A 14659-nucleotide genomic window follows, 5' to 3' on the forward strand; every position below is an offset into this window, starting at 1 on the left:
AACAGGTGTGTATAAAATATAAACAACTGACAACAGTAGACAGTGTATGTGCGCTGATTCAGCAGGCTTTCTGGTATTGCAAATGGTTCTGTTTCCAATATTCTTTCGTCATAATGGTATAGAAGATGATACCTTAAGAATGTGAAGATGCCTGACGAAATTCGCTATCTAAGAAGATAATACTAGACAGGATGTCTATTAATGCGGCTAGAACAACTTCTTTTCTTGTATTGAGTTCGTCTGTCTCATTCAAGGGATGCATGTTTTCTTTGCAGCAAACATGCAAATCGATCACAGAATGCACGCAATTGACGGACACAATATAGTGTCTTCGGACGGCTTTATTTGCTTTGGCGCTTATCACACACACCAGCTATTTTTGGATTTTTTATTTATTTTTATTTTAATGATTCCTGAAGCATCACTAAAGTATGTTAACTTAGCCAGAGGCTACTCGAGCATTCCAACTGAAGGCGTCCTTGAATCAACAACCCTTCTGTTATAGGCTTAGTTTTATCTAAATAGAATATCCTAATCACAAGCAATTCTAGAAGCCTAGAGCACCGCGATGTGCGCAGTTTGGGAATCACAGAATTAGACAGTCCCCTTGATAACTGTTGTGTTGCCATATTTTTGAAAAAGAAGCACAAGTTGAGATCGGCTTAGGTATACAATGCGGTACAACATAAACACGTCCGTAAATATCGAAGGGGAAAACTTCCACCTAACCAATATCCTTTCAACTGCAAGTTAATTCCATCCAAAGTCTAATATGCAAGATCATGACGCTCTTTTTTTCAGTCTTACCTTCATTCTCATATTCTTTAATACAGTGTATGTTTCTTCGCATGCAATAAACTTACACATATTTCGTTCAGTATGTTGAGTGTTTTTGGTTTCAAATTCAAGAGGGACAAAGGTGCACCTAAGTGTACTGTGTTCCCGGAATAAAGTCGTTAAGTTTATGGTATTGTATTTAGACTTCTTGGACGATCCGTCTCACGAGATTTTATTTTATTAGATATCCTAAATGACTGCTTTGTGAGGCAATTTGACATTTTATCACAAAATCTGCATGAACATTATTTAATGCTCACTGGGTAAATCTACTACGAAACTCAAGATTAAATATACTCTGATTAAATATAACATCACTGTATTTCACTTTTGCCCAGCGTTTAATCATAGATGAAAGTCACACGTGATCATGTGAGTATTTGATATTCGAAGTGTGAATGGTACTTAATATCCTGTTAACTCTAACGTAGAGAAGTTCATTATGCTGTAAATATCCAAAATAATTATACAACAGGAAGGGGAGAGATATTCATCCTCCCCCTTCCTCTGTGTATTGGATATCTATGTATTGAATTCAGCAGATAAAGCAAAAGTAGAGGGAGAGGAATATGTATGGAATAATGAAATTTTTGTACATTGCATACACGCATAGAATATATCCAGTTCCTTAACATAACGTAGCCTCGACAATGCCTCCGTGTATTCGGGAATATACAGGAGGCAGTGAATATACGTGGACTCCATCCAATCACTTGCTGGCAGAGTAGAATACATGTGGAAGGAGGGAAAGGTTAAAATTTGGAAGTAAACTACAACATTATAAAAATTGAGAAGGCCAGAACTGTATTTCTCTGCACGGACAGCGTGCATTATTTGTTGTGCAGCTATGCAGAGCCACGTCGGGAGTAATCTCGAAAACTCCCTCTCCAAATCGCCGCCAACCACACAAGCAGACCGAGAAAATGGTCAACAAACACAACTACATATGCATTACGGAAAAAAAGGTACCTTTACATTTCTCCACATCTCTTTGAGGCTTATTGTGCAAAGAAATACCAGGACAACCAAACCTTGATCGTGGTTGAATTGAACACTTAGTTACCATGGAGAAACTAGTTGATAATGTCCGTCAAACACAATTTCATTTCAGCGAATGGATCTATGAGTGACTGCCACGTTCAGAGCTGACTACTGCTGCCACACGGTAAGCTAGCTTAACCTGGCAGATGAAAAAAATTAACCCACAATATGTCAAATTATGCGCAGAGCGCATCTCACCGGAATGCCCCCTCTGTTCCTACCAATTATTTCAATAAAATAATACGCTTTGATTTACGTCATTCTTTCTAAGAACTCATCCCTGTCCCAAACAGAGGACCACCTGTATTCAGATGCAATTAAAATAAGCATTTGATAACCATCCAGAAAACAATGAAAGATTTATTTACACATTACAAGATCAACTCAATTGTAATGTGTAATGCCATATTTACAATATACACTGATAAACAGTAAATAGGATTAAGAATAAAATAAAATGTATAAGAGCATCGTGATATGTTTCAGAATAAGAGCAACAATAAGAGCATTGCATAATACATAGAAAGTGAACCATCTAAAATCCATTAAAAGTTGAGAATACATTTATTTTTATATTTATACAATTATGCTCGTGTATAAACATATCAACAAGCCATTTATACTGTCACAAATCAAATTTAGTGGCTTCTACCTGATTTAGGAATTAGACAGAGCTGACAAAGAGATCAAGATCACAGGAGTTAATTAGTGAGAGAAGGTAGTTCGCTGATGTGTTTTCCATGTTCAGTTCTAAATTTTATTTTAAATAGAGTATATTGGTTGTTATATAGGATAACAAACAGCGATTAAGATGTATACTGTTATTTTTTATATCGGTTTCATTTCTCGGTTTTGCCTTCTGGTTGGCACAGGTTTCAGGTGATATTCATGTAAATAAGTTAAGTATAAGGCAAATATGATATCCTGTTTCAAATACATTACTCTAAAGTTTATCTTTAAAGAAGTTGGAGTTCTGATTCCATACTGGGCAAGCAAATTATAATGAAGGGTAGCTTAATAAAATAATATTGACCAGTTCTGAATTGTATTATATGATTCAGAATTATTTAATCTTGCAGCTAATCTCTTGATAAATCCTAATTTTTTATGCGTTGTGATGTTATATGGTTTATAAAATTTTGAAAGAAGCCATTCTACGTAAATATAACTCCTGATCTTTTATGTGGGTTACGCTATTAATTATTTTATCTATGGCATACATAGGTGAAACATTTAACTTTCTAGGATCTTTGAACTAAAAATATGAAAATTATTTTTAAATTTATGTAATGAGAGTTGTAATAATTGACATTTTTAAATTGTTCCAAGGTGAGTAAATCTTTATACCATCCACGTATATCAAAATTTTAATCCGAAAGGTCATTAACATATATATAAGAAGATTGGTCCAAGGGAAGAATCTTGCGGTACTCCAGTAAAAAAAAAAAAAAAAAAACTGAATGCATCCTTAGAGAGTGAACTGGACAGTTTAATTTTTTTACCCTTCCTGTGATACAATCCACGATCTAATTTAACAGGGAGTTAACAATTTCATGCGCGATTAATTTTTGTTTAAACAAGGTATGATCAATCGAATCAAAAGCATAAGAGAGGTCGATCTAAATGACATGAACCACGTCCCCTCGGTAGAAATATACAGTATTGCTAGAAGGAGAAAAAGTTGTTCACCACCAATCCTTCAGGGCACAAGCCATGTACATCTTCTGATAATACTGAAATAATAAAGGAGGATACCTTTGTGAATAACGCTTTCAATTCATTGGAAATAGTTTTTAGTAACGTTATAGGACGACAATTGCGATCTTAGATGTGTATTCATTTCATGAATGGGAGTAATAACTGTCCTTTAAAAGTCAGAAGAATAAACTGTTTCTTGAATCGATTTATTAAATATGCGACGAATCTGGACCCGATTCCAATGAAGTTTTGTGTAAAGGTTTTTAAAGCACGTTTCGCGCAAATAGTTCTCCGATTTCGTAAAAAAATCCATAAAATAAATTTTATCATTCAAATAACAGTCACAAAAGTATTTGAAAACATGATGGAGGTATGGTTATGTGACAGACGTTTTCCTGTTCTGTTAAGCGACGTGAATTCGTGACCTGACAGCGGCAATAAGTTTCTTCACAATTACCATTTCTCTCTCTCCGCTGCGCCTTCTGGCAGCAGTTTCGCTTTTTATTAGGAATTTAATTTGGATAATCCTACTTAAGTATCCAGTGCAAAGTAGCTAGTGTTGACATGCTCCCGATCATTTAGTTTCCACGAATAAAAAAAAATTTAACACACATCATTCCACCAGTAGTTTGATTTCGCTCGTATATGTACTTCGTAATAATATTATGTATGCTATGTATGTGTAGATATATAAAAACTTACTTCTTTCCGCAAGCTTGTACAGCCGCGGGGGATTGCAGGTCACCTTCATGTAATCAAGAGAGGGAAGGGGAGTGGAAGTGAAAGTCTGTTAACGAGAAGAGTAGGTGAAGGTCATGTTCGCAGTAACGGGTTGAAGATCAGAAGGAAACTTGGAATAATTACTGAACTCCCGCTATGACATAAACACTTTCGTGACTAGCGAATCTCTCTCTCTCTCTCTCTCTCTCTCTCTCTCTCTCTCTTGTCTTTCTCTCTCCTCGCTCCTTCACAAGGTAAACACGATGGAAACTTAAAATTGGCTTGCACGTGCTTGTAAGGTGCACAGCGCCATGAGGAAATAGCTGGCATTACGTAATAACTTACCTGCAAGTAAACAGAGCGAAGGGGTTGTGTCAAGGTATAGGTGTAAAGTAAGGGTTGGTTTTCACGGATAACAAGCCTGTTCAGTTATTTATTTGTTTGCCTCTATTGGCGGGAACTGTTATGGATTTTTCTCCTGCCTCTTCCTGGTCTGTTATCATTTCTCCTATCTATCAGTAATGCTACTTTTTATAGGTCCTACAGACGGTTTAAATTCCCGATGGTGAAATTTGCTTTCCGTTGTCGATTAGGAAGGTTAGAAATACGTTAAAAAAGCGCAATTTATTTCAGCAAATCACGTGACCAGACAATTTGGTTTCACCTTTGCAAGATCCGTCTGTCATGGTACTATTTTCCACAGTGAAGATCATGATCACGGAGACTCAAAGTGCAGCAAGTACCAATACTGTTTAAGTTACAAAGGAAACTTGCTATCTCAAAAAATACATATTCCCATTATTCATGGTCTGTTTTGCTTTATGATTATTTATTATTTCGTTACAATCCATTTTGTTTCTTTCCTTTAGTAATTACCACTTTACCCCACAAAACAGTTTCTCAGGTATTAGTGAAGATTTTCGGGGAACACTGAACAACAGGTTACGAACAGCAATTGAAAAGTAATGAAATAAAGCAGGCCTGGATAACTGCGACCCATTTTGATAGAACTGGTAGTTTTCCAAGAAAAAATTTAAAAAATTCAGGTTCACTTTTTCCAGGAAAAAGTGAACCTGAATCCTTTCACTGAAATCCTAAAAAAAAAAAAAATAAATTTTTATGATAAAAACCACATTTTTTTTCTCCTAAATTTTTATTCAGAAATTTAATTCATTTAATAATGAAATTCGTTGAAACCCACTGACAATAGAAAAAAGTGGATTTTGGAAAAGTCAAGCTGCTAATTAAAATACTTAACAAAAGAAAAATTTCGTAGTCTGTTACTTTATTGAAGTCCTGTTATATGAGGTGGAGGGAGCAGGAACCTCTATCCTCAGTGAGCTAATAGTAATCGACCACTGGAAACACACACACATACGCATTATACATGATAAAACCTATATGAACCAATCACTTATGACCAAAGTAATCGTAGGTATTAACAACAACAACAACAGTGGGTAAATACGCCATTTTGTTACTATTTTTAAAAACAAAGTTAGTCTGAACTTCAACGAATTTCTTGCTACTCACCTAAAATGTACGTGTTCAATTATATACATATTTTAATCATTAAATATATATTAAGGTATTCTAACCAATCTTAACTTTTCAGAGTTAATTGATATTCTTTCACGATCCACCAGTTGAAAAACCCCAGAATAGAGCACAGATGGAACTTTTTTCTCAGATCAATCGAAATTTTGAAGGAGCGGATATTAAAGACAACTTACGAAACTTATCAAAAATGTTTGATTTATTGAAATAATTATAGGTTAATATAAATTAGCTCACTGAACATAATGATAACAGGTTAATTGAATTTGTGAACTGAACTAATAAGATTAATTAATTCCATTAAAATTAAAACAAACTTATCAAACATAACATGAAAGGCGCAGAGGAGTGCATATGCGACACACAAATGGAAATTTTGTAATTCAATTCAATTTTAAGTTTAAAAAGAAGTTTCACAAGCTGAAATAGTGATTCCCGTGTTTTCGTGGTTACTTAAGAAATTATGTCCATGTTATTCCCCTTTTTTTTCGAAAACACGATGAACGCCTTATATTGTCCAAACAAAGAGAGAGAGAAAGAGAGAGAGAGAATAATATATATACATTTATATTTTTTTCCAAGACAATCAAGCGGGGCCGATAGTTGAAGCGGTTTTTCCAGGAATAATTCCGTGTGGCTCTAATGTCGAGGTTTTCACCAAAGGCTGTTCTTGGTGAGAACCTCAATCTGGTTCTCACCAGGAATCGAAACTGTATCAAAAAATTGATACTGTAGGAACAAACAGCGGACAGTGACCACAAATGTCAGAAAATGGGTATTATTCAGAAAACGTCCTATAGTCCAAGGAAAATATGTGAGTTTCAATGTCAGGAGAGGGGAATATAACGAATTGCGGTATTTCTCTTTCTTGAGCTCGATGAGGTACCCAAGAGACAACTGCATGGTGCTGAGTTTGTGTTAATTATAGGAAGTATTCAATGAATTTATCTTGGAAACTACAAACGAATTCATTCCACTAGAGAAGTTCCGCAAAATAAAAAATAAAGACAGTATACTGTTCTTTATTCTTTTCATATGAGTCATCAATTCAAAACGTCATCAAACGAGGCATGAATTCATATGAGTACTACTAAGCATATGTAGAACAAAATCACTCATAGAGTAAGACTGAGTACGCCAAATCGGTTCTGTGAAAAGACATTTACAGTCGAAAAACATACGAACCCTTGGAAACAATGACGAGGAGTCAAAATTCTGAAAAATTAGTAATATAATAACCTTTCGGAAGAGTCAATTGGTAAAGCTACTGAGGCTAAGGCAAGGAAAACCTTCAGGGATGAATTATATCATATTATACTAAAAAGGCTATATGTCATGAATAAACTCGTCAGACATGTTAAAGACATAATTAGCCTCCGGAAAGATCCATTTGAACCGGAGAAGAGCTAATGTATTTTCAAATCCAAAATGAGGTGCAAAAGACGGGAAAGGCAACTATAGACAGGTGAACTTGACTTTAGTGGTGAGTAAGATTATGGAGTCTCTGTTGAGGATACGATACAGGACTATCTCGATAGGAATGGTATCTTATGGATCACAGCATGAAGTCGGAAGGGGCGGTCTTGCTTGAACAATCTGGTAAATTTCTATTACGAAATAATAAAACTGGATGTATGAAACAACTATTTATGTTGACTTCAGTAAAGTTTTGACACGGTTCAAGAAAAGTTATTATATAAACTGAATAAAATCTGAATTACTGACAAAGATCATTCGGTTAAAAGGCAGGACATAAATGGGATCATAAGGACAGGACATAAACGGGCATTCTTCAGGATGAAGGAGTGTAGGAAGTGCAGTCCCTCAGGGATCAGTGTTGGGGCTTCTTTTTCTAATATTCTTTAATAGGAACTAAGGAGTGCAAATATAAAATCTTAGGGAGTAACAATAGATGATTTCTTGAAGTTTACTTTTCGACAGCGTGTTGTAGAACATTGGAATAAATTACATCTTAAAGTGACTGAGTGGGCAGTTTCACAAAATTCAATTGGATGAGCATTTTTTGGTGATGGGAAAGTCTGAGTGATGCCTTTTTTTTTGCAGATGCAAGAAAAAAGGCCACTTCCGTGCATCATTTGGCCATTGTAGTAGTAGTAGTGCTGTTCTACTAGCTAGTATAAAGAATAAAAATTTGTAACCATTAGAATGTCCTGAAAATAATTATTGGCAGAATTTTTCCTAACAGTTTAGGAAAAATTCTGCCAATCGCCGGGTGTTCGATTCCTGAGTCCAGTCTTAATTAGCGCACTGATTAAAACTAAATCATGCGAAGAAGACGATGCATAACTTAAGCAACAAGGAGAGCAACATTCCAAGCGACGGCACACAAATCTCCTACGAAATTATCCAACCACAGAGGGAGGTAAATTGTTAGCATTACAAGTCACCTGGTTATAGCTTATCCATGTGGATGACAAGAATGATGGTAGTAATCGGACCAAGATATTCACAACGTGGCTGAATTAGTCGGTCTCAGGCGCAGGTAGCATATTTTTTTTCTCCCGGAAAGGCTGGTTTTTCGTCCAGCGAACAGCAATTCGACCACAGAACGCACATAATTTAAAGACATTATATAGGGCGCAATATGGCCCAAGTTGCTGATGCGCTTAAAAACCCTACAACAACCAACTTCTAACGATATAAGACATTTCATATATGCATAATCGAATGCATGACATGTGAGTTATTTAAAAACACCTCTAGATTAAAAAAATATCCAAAGAATTTAACAAAGGAAGATACAAACCTCATGTTTAAAAATACGAGTATTAATTAATTAATGTAGATACCAAAAACTGTGGACGTAATAAATATAAAGATTTAATTTCACCTTTTGAAAGAAAAATAAAAAATAGCAAATAAAACTGCTCATGAGGGATAGCCTAGGCCAGATTTACAGATTCAGAGAGCAATTGCTCTAGGGGTGCCAATTTCCCTGCAGGCCCAGACAATGCAACTACTGTTGGCACAAGAAAGGGACCACACGCAAACTTATTTTGGGGCCTCTAAAATTTTGCGCGCTATGGCCCCAGACTACTTAAATCCAGAACTGGGGGATAGCCATATTATTAAATTCGAATAAAATCGTCTGAATAGATACTTGCTAATTAAAGAAATATCGGATCAGGTGTATCAGTATCTTGAAAAGATTAAACCTCAACAGGAAGTCTTAAACTGTACGAAATGAGCGGGTTTTGAGATTCCTTATTTATACAAAATTAAATACGACAATAATTTCTACTGCTTTTGGATGATGTAGAATAGAGGAGTTATGCCAAAGGAACATAACTAAAAACCATAAAAATTGATTTTGTTTAATAGTCCATAAATATAGAAATCTCACTAATTGCAATAACGAGCTCACTAATTTCAATTTTAGACATTATTTGTGAAATCGTGAGTTGGTCTGTAGGTCTGTGAAATAAACAGTTGGTGTAAGAAGAAAAAGAAAGGAATGTGAAAAGTGATTACGGATTTAACTGATCCACCAAAAAAAAAAAAAAAAAAAAAAAAACGATAATCAGAATAAACTCTAATGTTACTGTAGTTCAAACATTGTTTAAGATGAACTATTTAATTTTTTTAACACTCACTTCTCATTTTATAGAAGAAGTTAAATCCTATTATCGAAGGAGTTAAATCCTCAGTTGTAAATAATTGCTCCCCATCACCACATTTGGGAATCACAAAAAAAATGCACTGTAATAGTAACCGTCTCGATACCATATACGGAAGAATATATTTTCTCAGGAGGTTTGTAATTTGTTCCCAAACATGAGCGATACAATACGCTAAAAATTAAAAGTAACATATCACGCTTATATTATTATTTATATAGCGTATATTTATTTTATCAGTATAAGCACGTTTATAGAAACTCCGATGAATAACGGAATTATAAGTACAAGTTACACTTCTCGGCAGGTTTCTTGGTATTTGACAGTTGGAGAAACCGGCTTCGTTCACCCGCCGCAGCTGAAGGTGTCCTTGGCCCTGAAGCCGGTACAGCGAAAAACGTTAGCTGCAACAGAGGACAAAATCCAGTTTAATCCAGCAGTTTTGTATTCTGGCCTACTGTTGTCGCTTAGATTTCAATCATATTCCATACCAGTTGCTTAATCTTCAAATTAAAATTCAAACACCAAAACAAATGCAATGCATCAAGTTGACTCATAGAGAGAGAGAGAGAGAGAGAGAGAGAGAGAGAGAGAGAGAGAGAGAGAGAGAGAGAGAGAGAGAGAGAATAGGTGGCAAATGACATCTAAGTAGTGTAATAACAGCTACTCGATTTCAACATGAAAGTCAAGTAAACAATTGTGCAAGAAACAAGTCAGGGATGGTAATAATTTCAAGAGACTAAAAGAAAAACTGGTTTTCAACTCACTTGAAGAATTCAAAACAATTGAATTTTTAGCCAAAATCGGAACGGTTTAAGGATGGCAATTAATCTATGCATTAATAATAATAATCTTTCTATAAAGAAGTTTAAACTCAAATAATTTAAATACCATCCTTAAAAGTCAACAGATAAGTACGCAGACCATGTTATGAGTCGGATTAAAATGAATACGGCAACAGTATAGCATTTCTTTTATACAGTATGCTGCAGAAATTAGAAAAAGCAAGAATTTACTTATTCAAAGAAACCAGTTACATCATACCACTGATGCTTAATAGAGTAAAATAAATAATCCATGGATATTACTCACAATCACACTTAAATGAACAGACTGAATATATATATATAAACTAAATTTATCATCATAAAGGTTTATGGGCGAGAATTTTAATTTAAACAGTTCTTTTTAAGTGTAGTTATGAGTAATTTTAGTAGCTTCACCGCCCTTTTTTCGGTATGTCCATGGCAAGGTCATTAGGTAGAAATTTATGTAATTTCATCCTACCAGAAATTCATGTACAAGACACTTTCTGTTTTTGGTTACTATTTCGATATGCTAATTAAGAAGCAGGTATGTATTCGAGTAGGAGTACATTTCTACAAAGTAGAATATTTTTGTTAAAGAGTTCTTCTACCTTGAAACCAAGGTAGAGATGAAACACTGCGTTTTTTCACGTGTCCTCTTATTTCTTCCTTTATCGTTCAGATAAATTACGACTATTTTTACAGCAACTACATCATATTTTACGACTGGAATTGACACTACTATTTCTTTGGACAAACATTGCATACAAGTAGCACCAACCGGCGTATCAGCATCATATCAAATTATAAAGAAAAATATTAAGGAACATTAATGTTTGGAGAAGGGAAAACAAATATCCTGCTACCTTCGACGTGCAACCTTCATCGTAGTATTTCCTGCACACACGGTAATGGATGGAAATGATCCCCTGTGGCCGCGTATACGAAAGCTCTCCAATTAAGAATAGGTAGCATATTTTGATTTTTTTAAAATTTGTTGCTTATGACTAGGACTGAGAAGTAAAATAATCTGTGTCAAGGAATTAAATGGTGTTGAAAATGTCGATAATCGCACTTAATATTGTATAAAAGAAGCCACTAAAATTTGCAGACAAATGTTTATTCCTTTTGAAAACAGCAGAGTCAAAAATTTCATTTCCAAATCTCTGATCATGACATCAGGAGACTAAAAATTCTTTCAGGAAAGAAGGATTTCAAAAAAAATTCAAATTGCCCTTCCTTGTATACAACCACTAAGTAAACATCCGCATTGAGTAAAACTAAAGACAGGGAGCAGTTATTTACTTTCTTTCCGTATTTTGACATCGCTGACTTTTGATTCTTTTTATTTTCTGCGCTGACTTGCGCAGAAAATAAAACTAAGTTATAAATAGATTGTTGTTCTTAAGAGTGAAGCAATCAATATTAACTTTACAGGCACGTGACAAGTGTGATTAAATCGTATCCTCCAATGTCTTGACTGTATGTGAAGGCAACACGCTGGTGGAAATGACAGAAATCAAATCCAATCCATCGGCAATTGTACTAGGATGCTAAAATGTCTTACACCAAACACTATTGATTGAACTTAAGGACAGGTCGATCTTTTAATGAATTAAGTACACTTTTAATATTTTGTATGAGACAGAACAGCGTGACATATACACTCAAATCGTATAATAAGGACAATGTCAGTTATATTGGCAGTATTTCCTACATACTTCTGATGTCCCTTCATTTTTAGACTTTAGCAGATGCGAATGTAAGTAAGCCATGCATTATTTTAATAAAACACTGAATAAAAGTATACGAGTATAACAAATCATGGCTATTCACTGTTGTGTTGTTGTTGTAGTAGAGTTTTAGAAGCATCAGCGACTAAGCCCATTGCTCAATATTTTAAATACACGTTGATTCAATAATCTGTAACGATTTGCTTATAGACAAAGATTTTTCTATAAAACTAGTTTATTGGTACTTAGTTTCGGGCGAGGAATAAAATACCGAAAACTATTCTTATTAGCAAAACTCACACTTTTATTAATTAATGTAAAAGGATATAATAGTGGGTAATAATAAAATATATCAGCTATTTTTGAAAACTATAAAAATTGTTTGTTTTGTTTTTCTTTTTCCCTTGGAATTTAAAATTCAAACGGACAGAGAAGTTTTCATCTAACGGAAAGATTAATGATTTGAATAGCCCATTATTTAGAAAGGGAAAAATTGAAGGATATGATTGTATCTTATAACAATTATGAAATGGATTCAGAGAAAAGAATTGCTCAATTGATAAAAAAAAATCAAACTAAAGTAGCAGTAGGATATATCCTTGAATTGTAAGTAGAAAGTTACTAAGCTAAATAGTCAAAAGGACTGAAATAAATATTGAAGCTCGTTGGTTGTTATAGGCTTTTAGGCGCATCAGAAACTTAGGCCATATTGCACCGTATATAATGTCTGCAAATTGCGTGTGTTCTGTGGTACATTTGCTGTTTGCTGGACGAAAAACCGCCCCAGTTTCCAGGATTAAAAACCATGCCTGAGACCGACGATCTCAGTCACGTTGTGAAAAAGGTTCATAAAAATTCCTCGCGTCATTGGTGGGATTCGAACTCAGGTCTTTTCTACGCGGTGTGGGGAGGACGGTGATTATAGCAACCGTGTTACGCACGAGTGCAAATATTAAAACAAGAATCTGTAGAGTAATGTAAGTTGAACTTCCGTGAATGATCCTTACTGTTTGATTATTAATAATCGTAGTTAAAGGAATTTAAAATTTCGAAAGTAACCTGAGTTAAGATAACACCCGTGAAAATCTGACAATATTTATTTTTATAACTGGCAATTTTTATACTGTAATTGTCGTAATTTTTAAATAAATGGAAAGGAAATGCTATTTTGAGTTTTGTTTATTTTTTCTGAAAAAAGACCACACAATTAACCGCTAATTTGAAAAATAAAAATATCATAGCAAAATATCTTGATATTAAAATAAACCGAAAAAATATAAACAAATACAAAATTATGCCAATCTTTTTTTGCCACAATAGTAGCTTAAATTAAGCATCTCTTGAAACGTAATTCTATGCAAATAAAGCAAAGTAAGCCGTGAAAGATCATAAGCAGGAATTCATATCTTGACATTCAATGGAGTCAGGTAGCTTAACAAGCGTCACTAAATTTCCAATACTTCTTGCAATATGCATATATGTATAAAAAGTTTGAAGCACTATTAATGAAGATGCTACATGAAAACACCTACTTGCTTTAGGAATTCAGCTGTTGTATAGAGATTAAAAGCTACATTGAAATTTTGAATAATCTTGAACTCCAGTGATGGAGACCTCATATTTGAATTAATCGGATTTGTCTCTAATTCAAATTGCACTTTGGAAAGCAATTTCACTTCTGATAAATATCAATAATGGAATTGATTGCAACAGCTGTTTCCAACTAATGATACCAACACATCACCAAACTCACCTCGGACGCTGTGCTGCTCCTCTGTCCTGTTTCCAGTCCGAAGCTGTTCTTGCTCCGGACTTGGCGGCGGAGTGACCGTGCCACAGGGTCCAGGTTTCCAGTGCTGACGGAGCTTGCGGACCAAAAACACTTTTGGCATTGCGACAGTTTAAATTTTGGTATGTGTGTCCGACCCTGACGGTGGGTGAAGTGGTCGTGGCGAGCCACTAGCATACACTGATGTCCTCCAGCGTTTGGGGACCGACGTAAATGTGGGCTAGTAAGCCACGGTGGGGCGCTCCAGTGCTCGCGCCCTGCCTATGGCAAGCGAAAGTGAGCGAGTGGATGGCGTGCGATGACGTCGGCAGAGCTCTTCAATAGGGGAAAGTGAATCCCTCAGGTGACCGTGAAAGCGGCTTTGGCAAACGGGCGGGCTTACCTGCCTCAGCGCACGCGCACTTTCGCCCACCTTGTCTGTCAAGGCTGTGCATGAATGAGCAGCGTTTCTCGGTCACTGACACACACGCCGAATTACGGAACAAACCTGCTCCACCGGCCGAGAAAGTGAGGAACTGGTCTCGGTCCTGGTTTCCTTTCCCCATTCCTCCTTCCAAGCACCCCCTCTGCTGTCACGTCAGCAACCGGACGGACTCTGAACCCTGAAGCCACACGTAGAATAAGGAGTAGATTTCGAAGAACTTGACACCGAAACTTAACATTCCTAGGTCAGCTGACAAGGAAAGGATCACATGATATACACAGAACCGTAATCAAACACGGTTATAAGTATTCAGAAATCTCCAGATCATAACAAAAATCTGTGGAAAGCTTTTACAGGTAACAGAAACTCGAGCATAAAATGGAGCGATACAGTATAGCAACATCGCAGAATGCGTA

The 14659-nt window shown here is 35.5% G+C and overlaps 1 protein-coding gene across 1 annotated transcript in view; it reads right to left on the reverse strand.

The window, feature by feature from the left end:
* LOC150088114 (uncharacterized) overlaps nucleotides 1-14040 on the reverse strand; it is a 30302-nt gene extending 16262 nt beyond the window's left edge. The window contains exon 1 of the mRNA XM_090369341.1: nucleotides 13784-14040. Within this exon, the coding sequence (XP_090225467.1) occupies nucleotides 13784-13922 (139 nt within the window). The 5' untranslated portion in view covers nucleotides 13923-14040. The remainder of the gene's footprint in view (nucleotides 1-13783) is intronic.
* Nucleotides 14041-14659: the final 619 nt, after the last annotated feature.

Source organism: Mastigoproctus giganteus, chromosome 3 (genome assembly GCF_048544385.1).
Source record: "Mastigoproctus giganteus isolate SK-2022 chromosome 3, ASM4854438v1, whole genome shotgun sequence".
Taxonomy (NCBI): Eukaryota; Metazoa; Arthropoda; class Arachnida; order Uropygi; family Thelyphonidae; genus Mastigoproctus; species Mastigoproctus giganteus.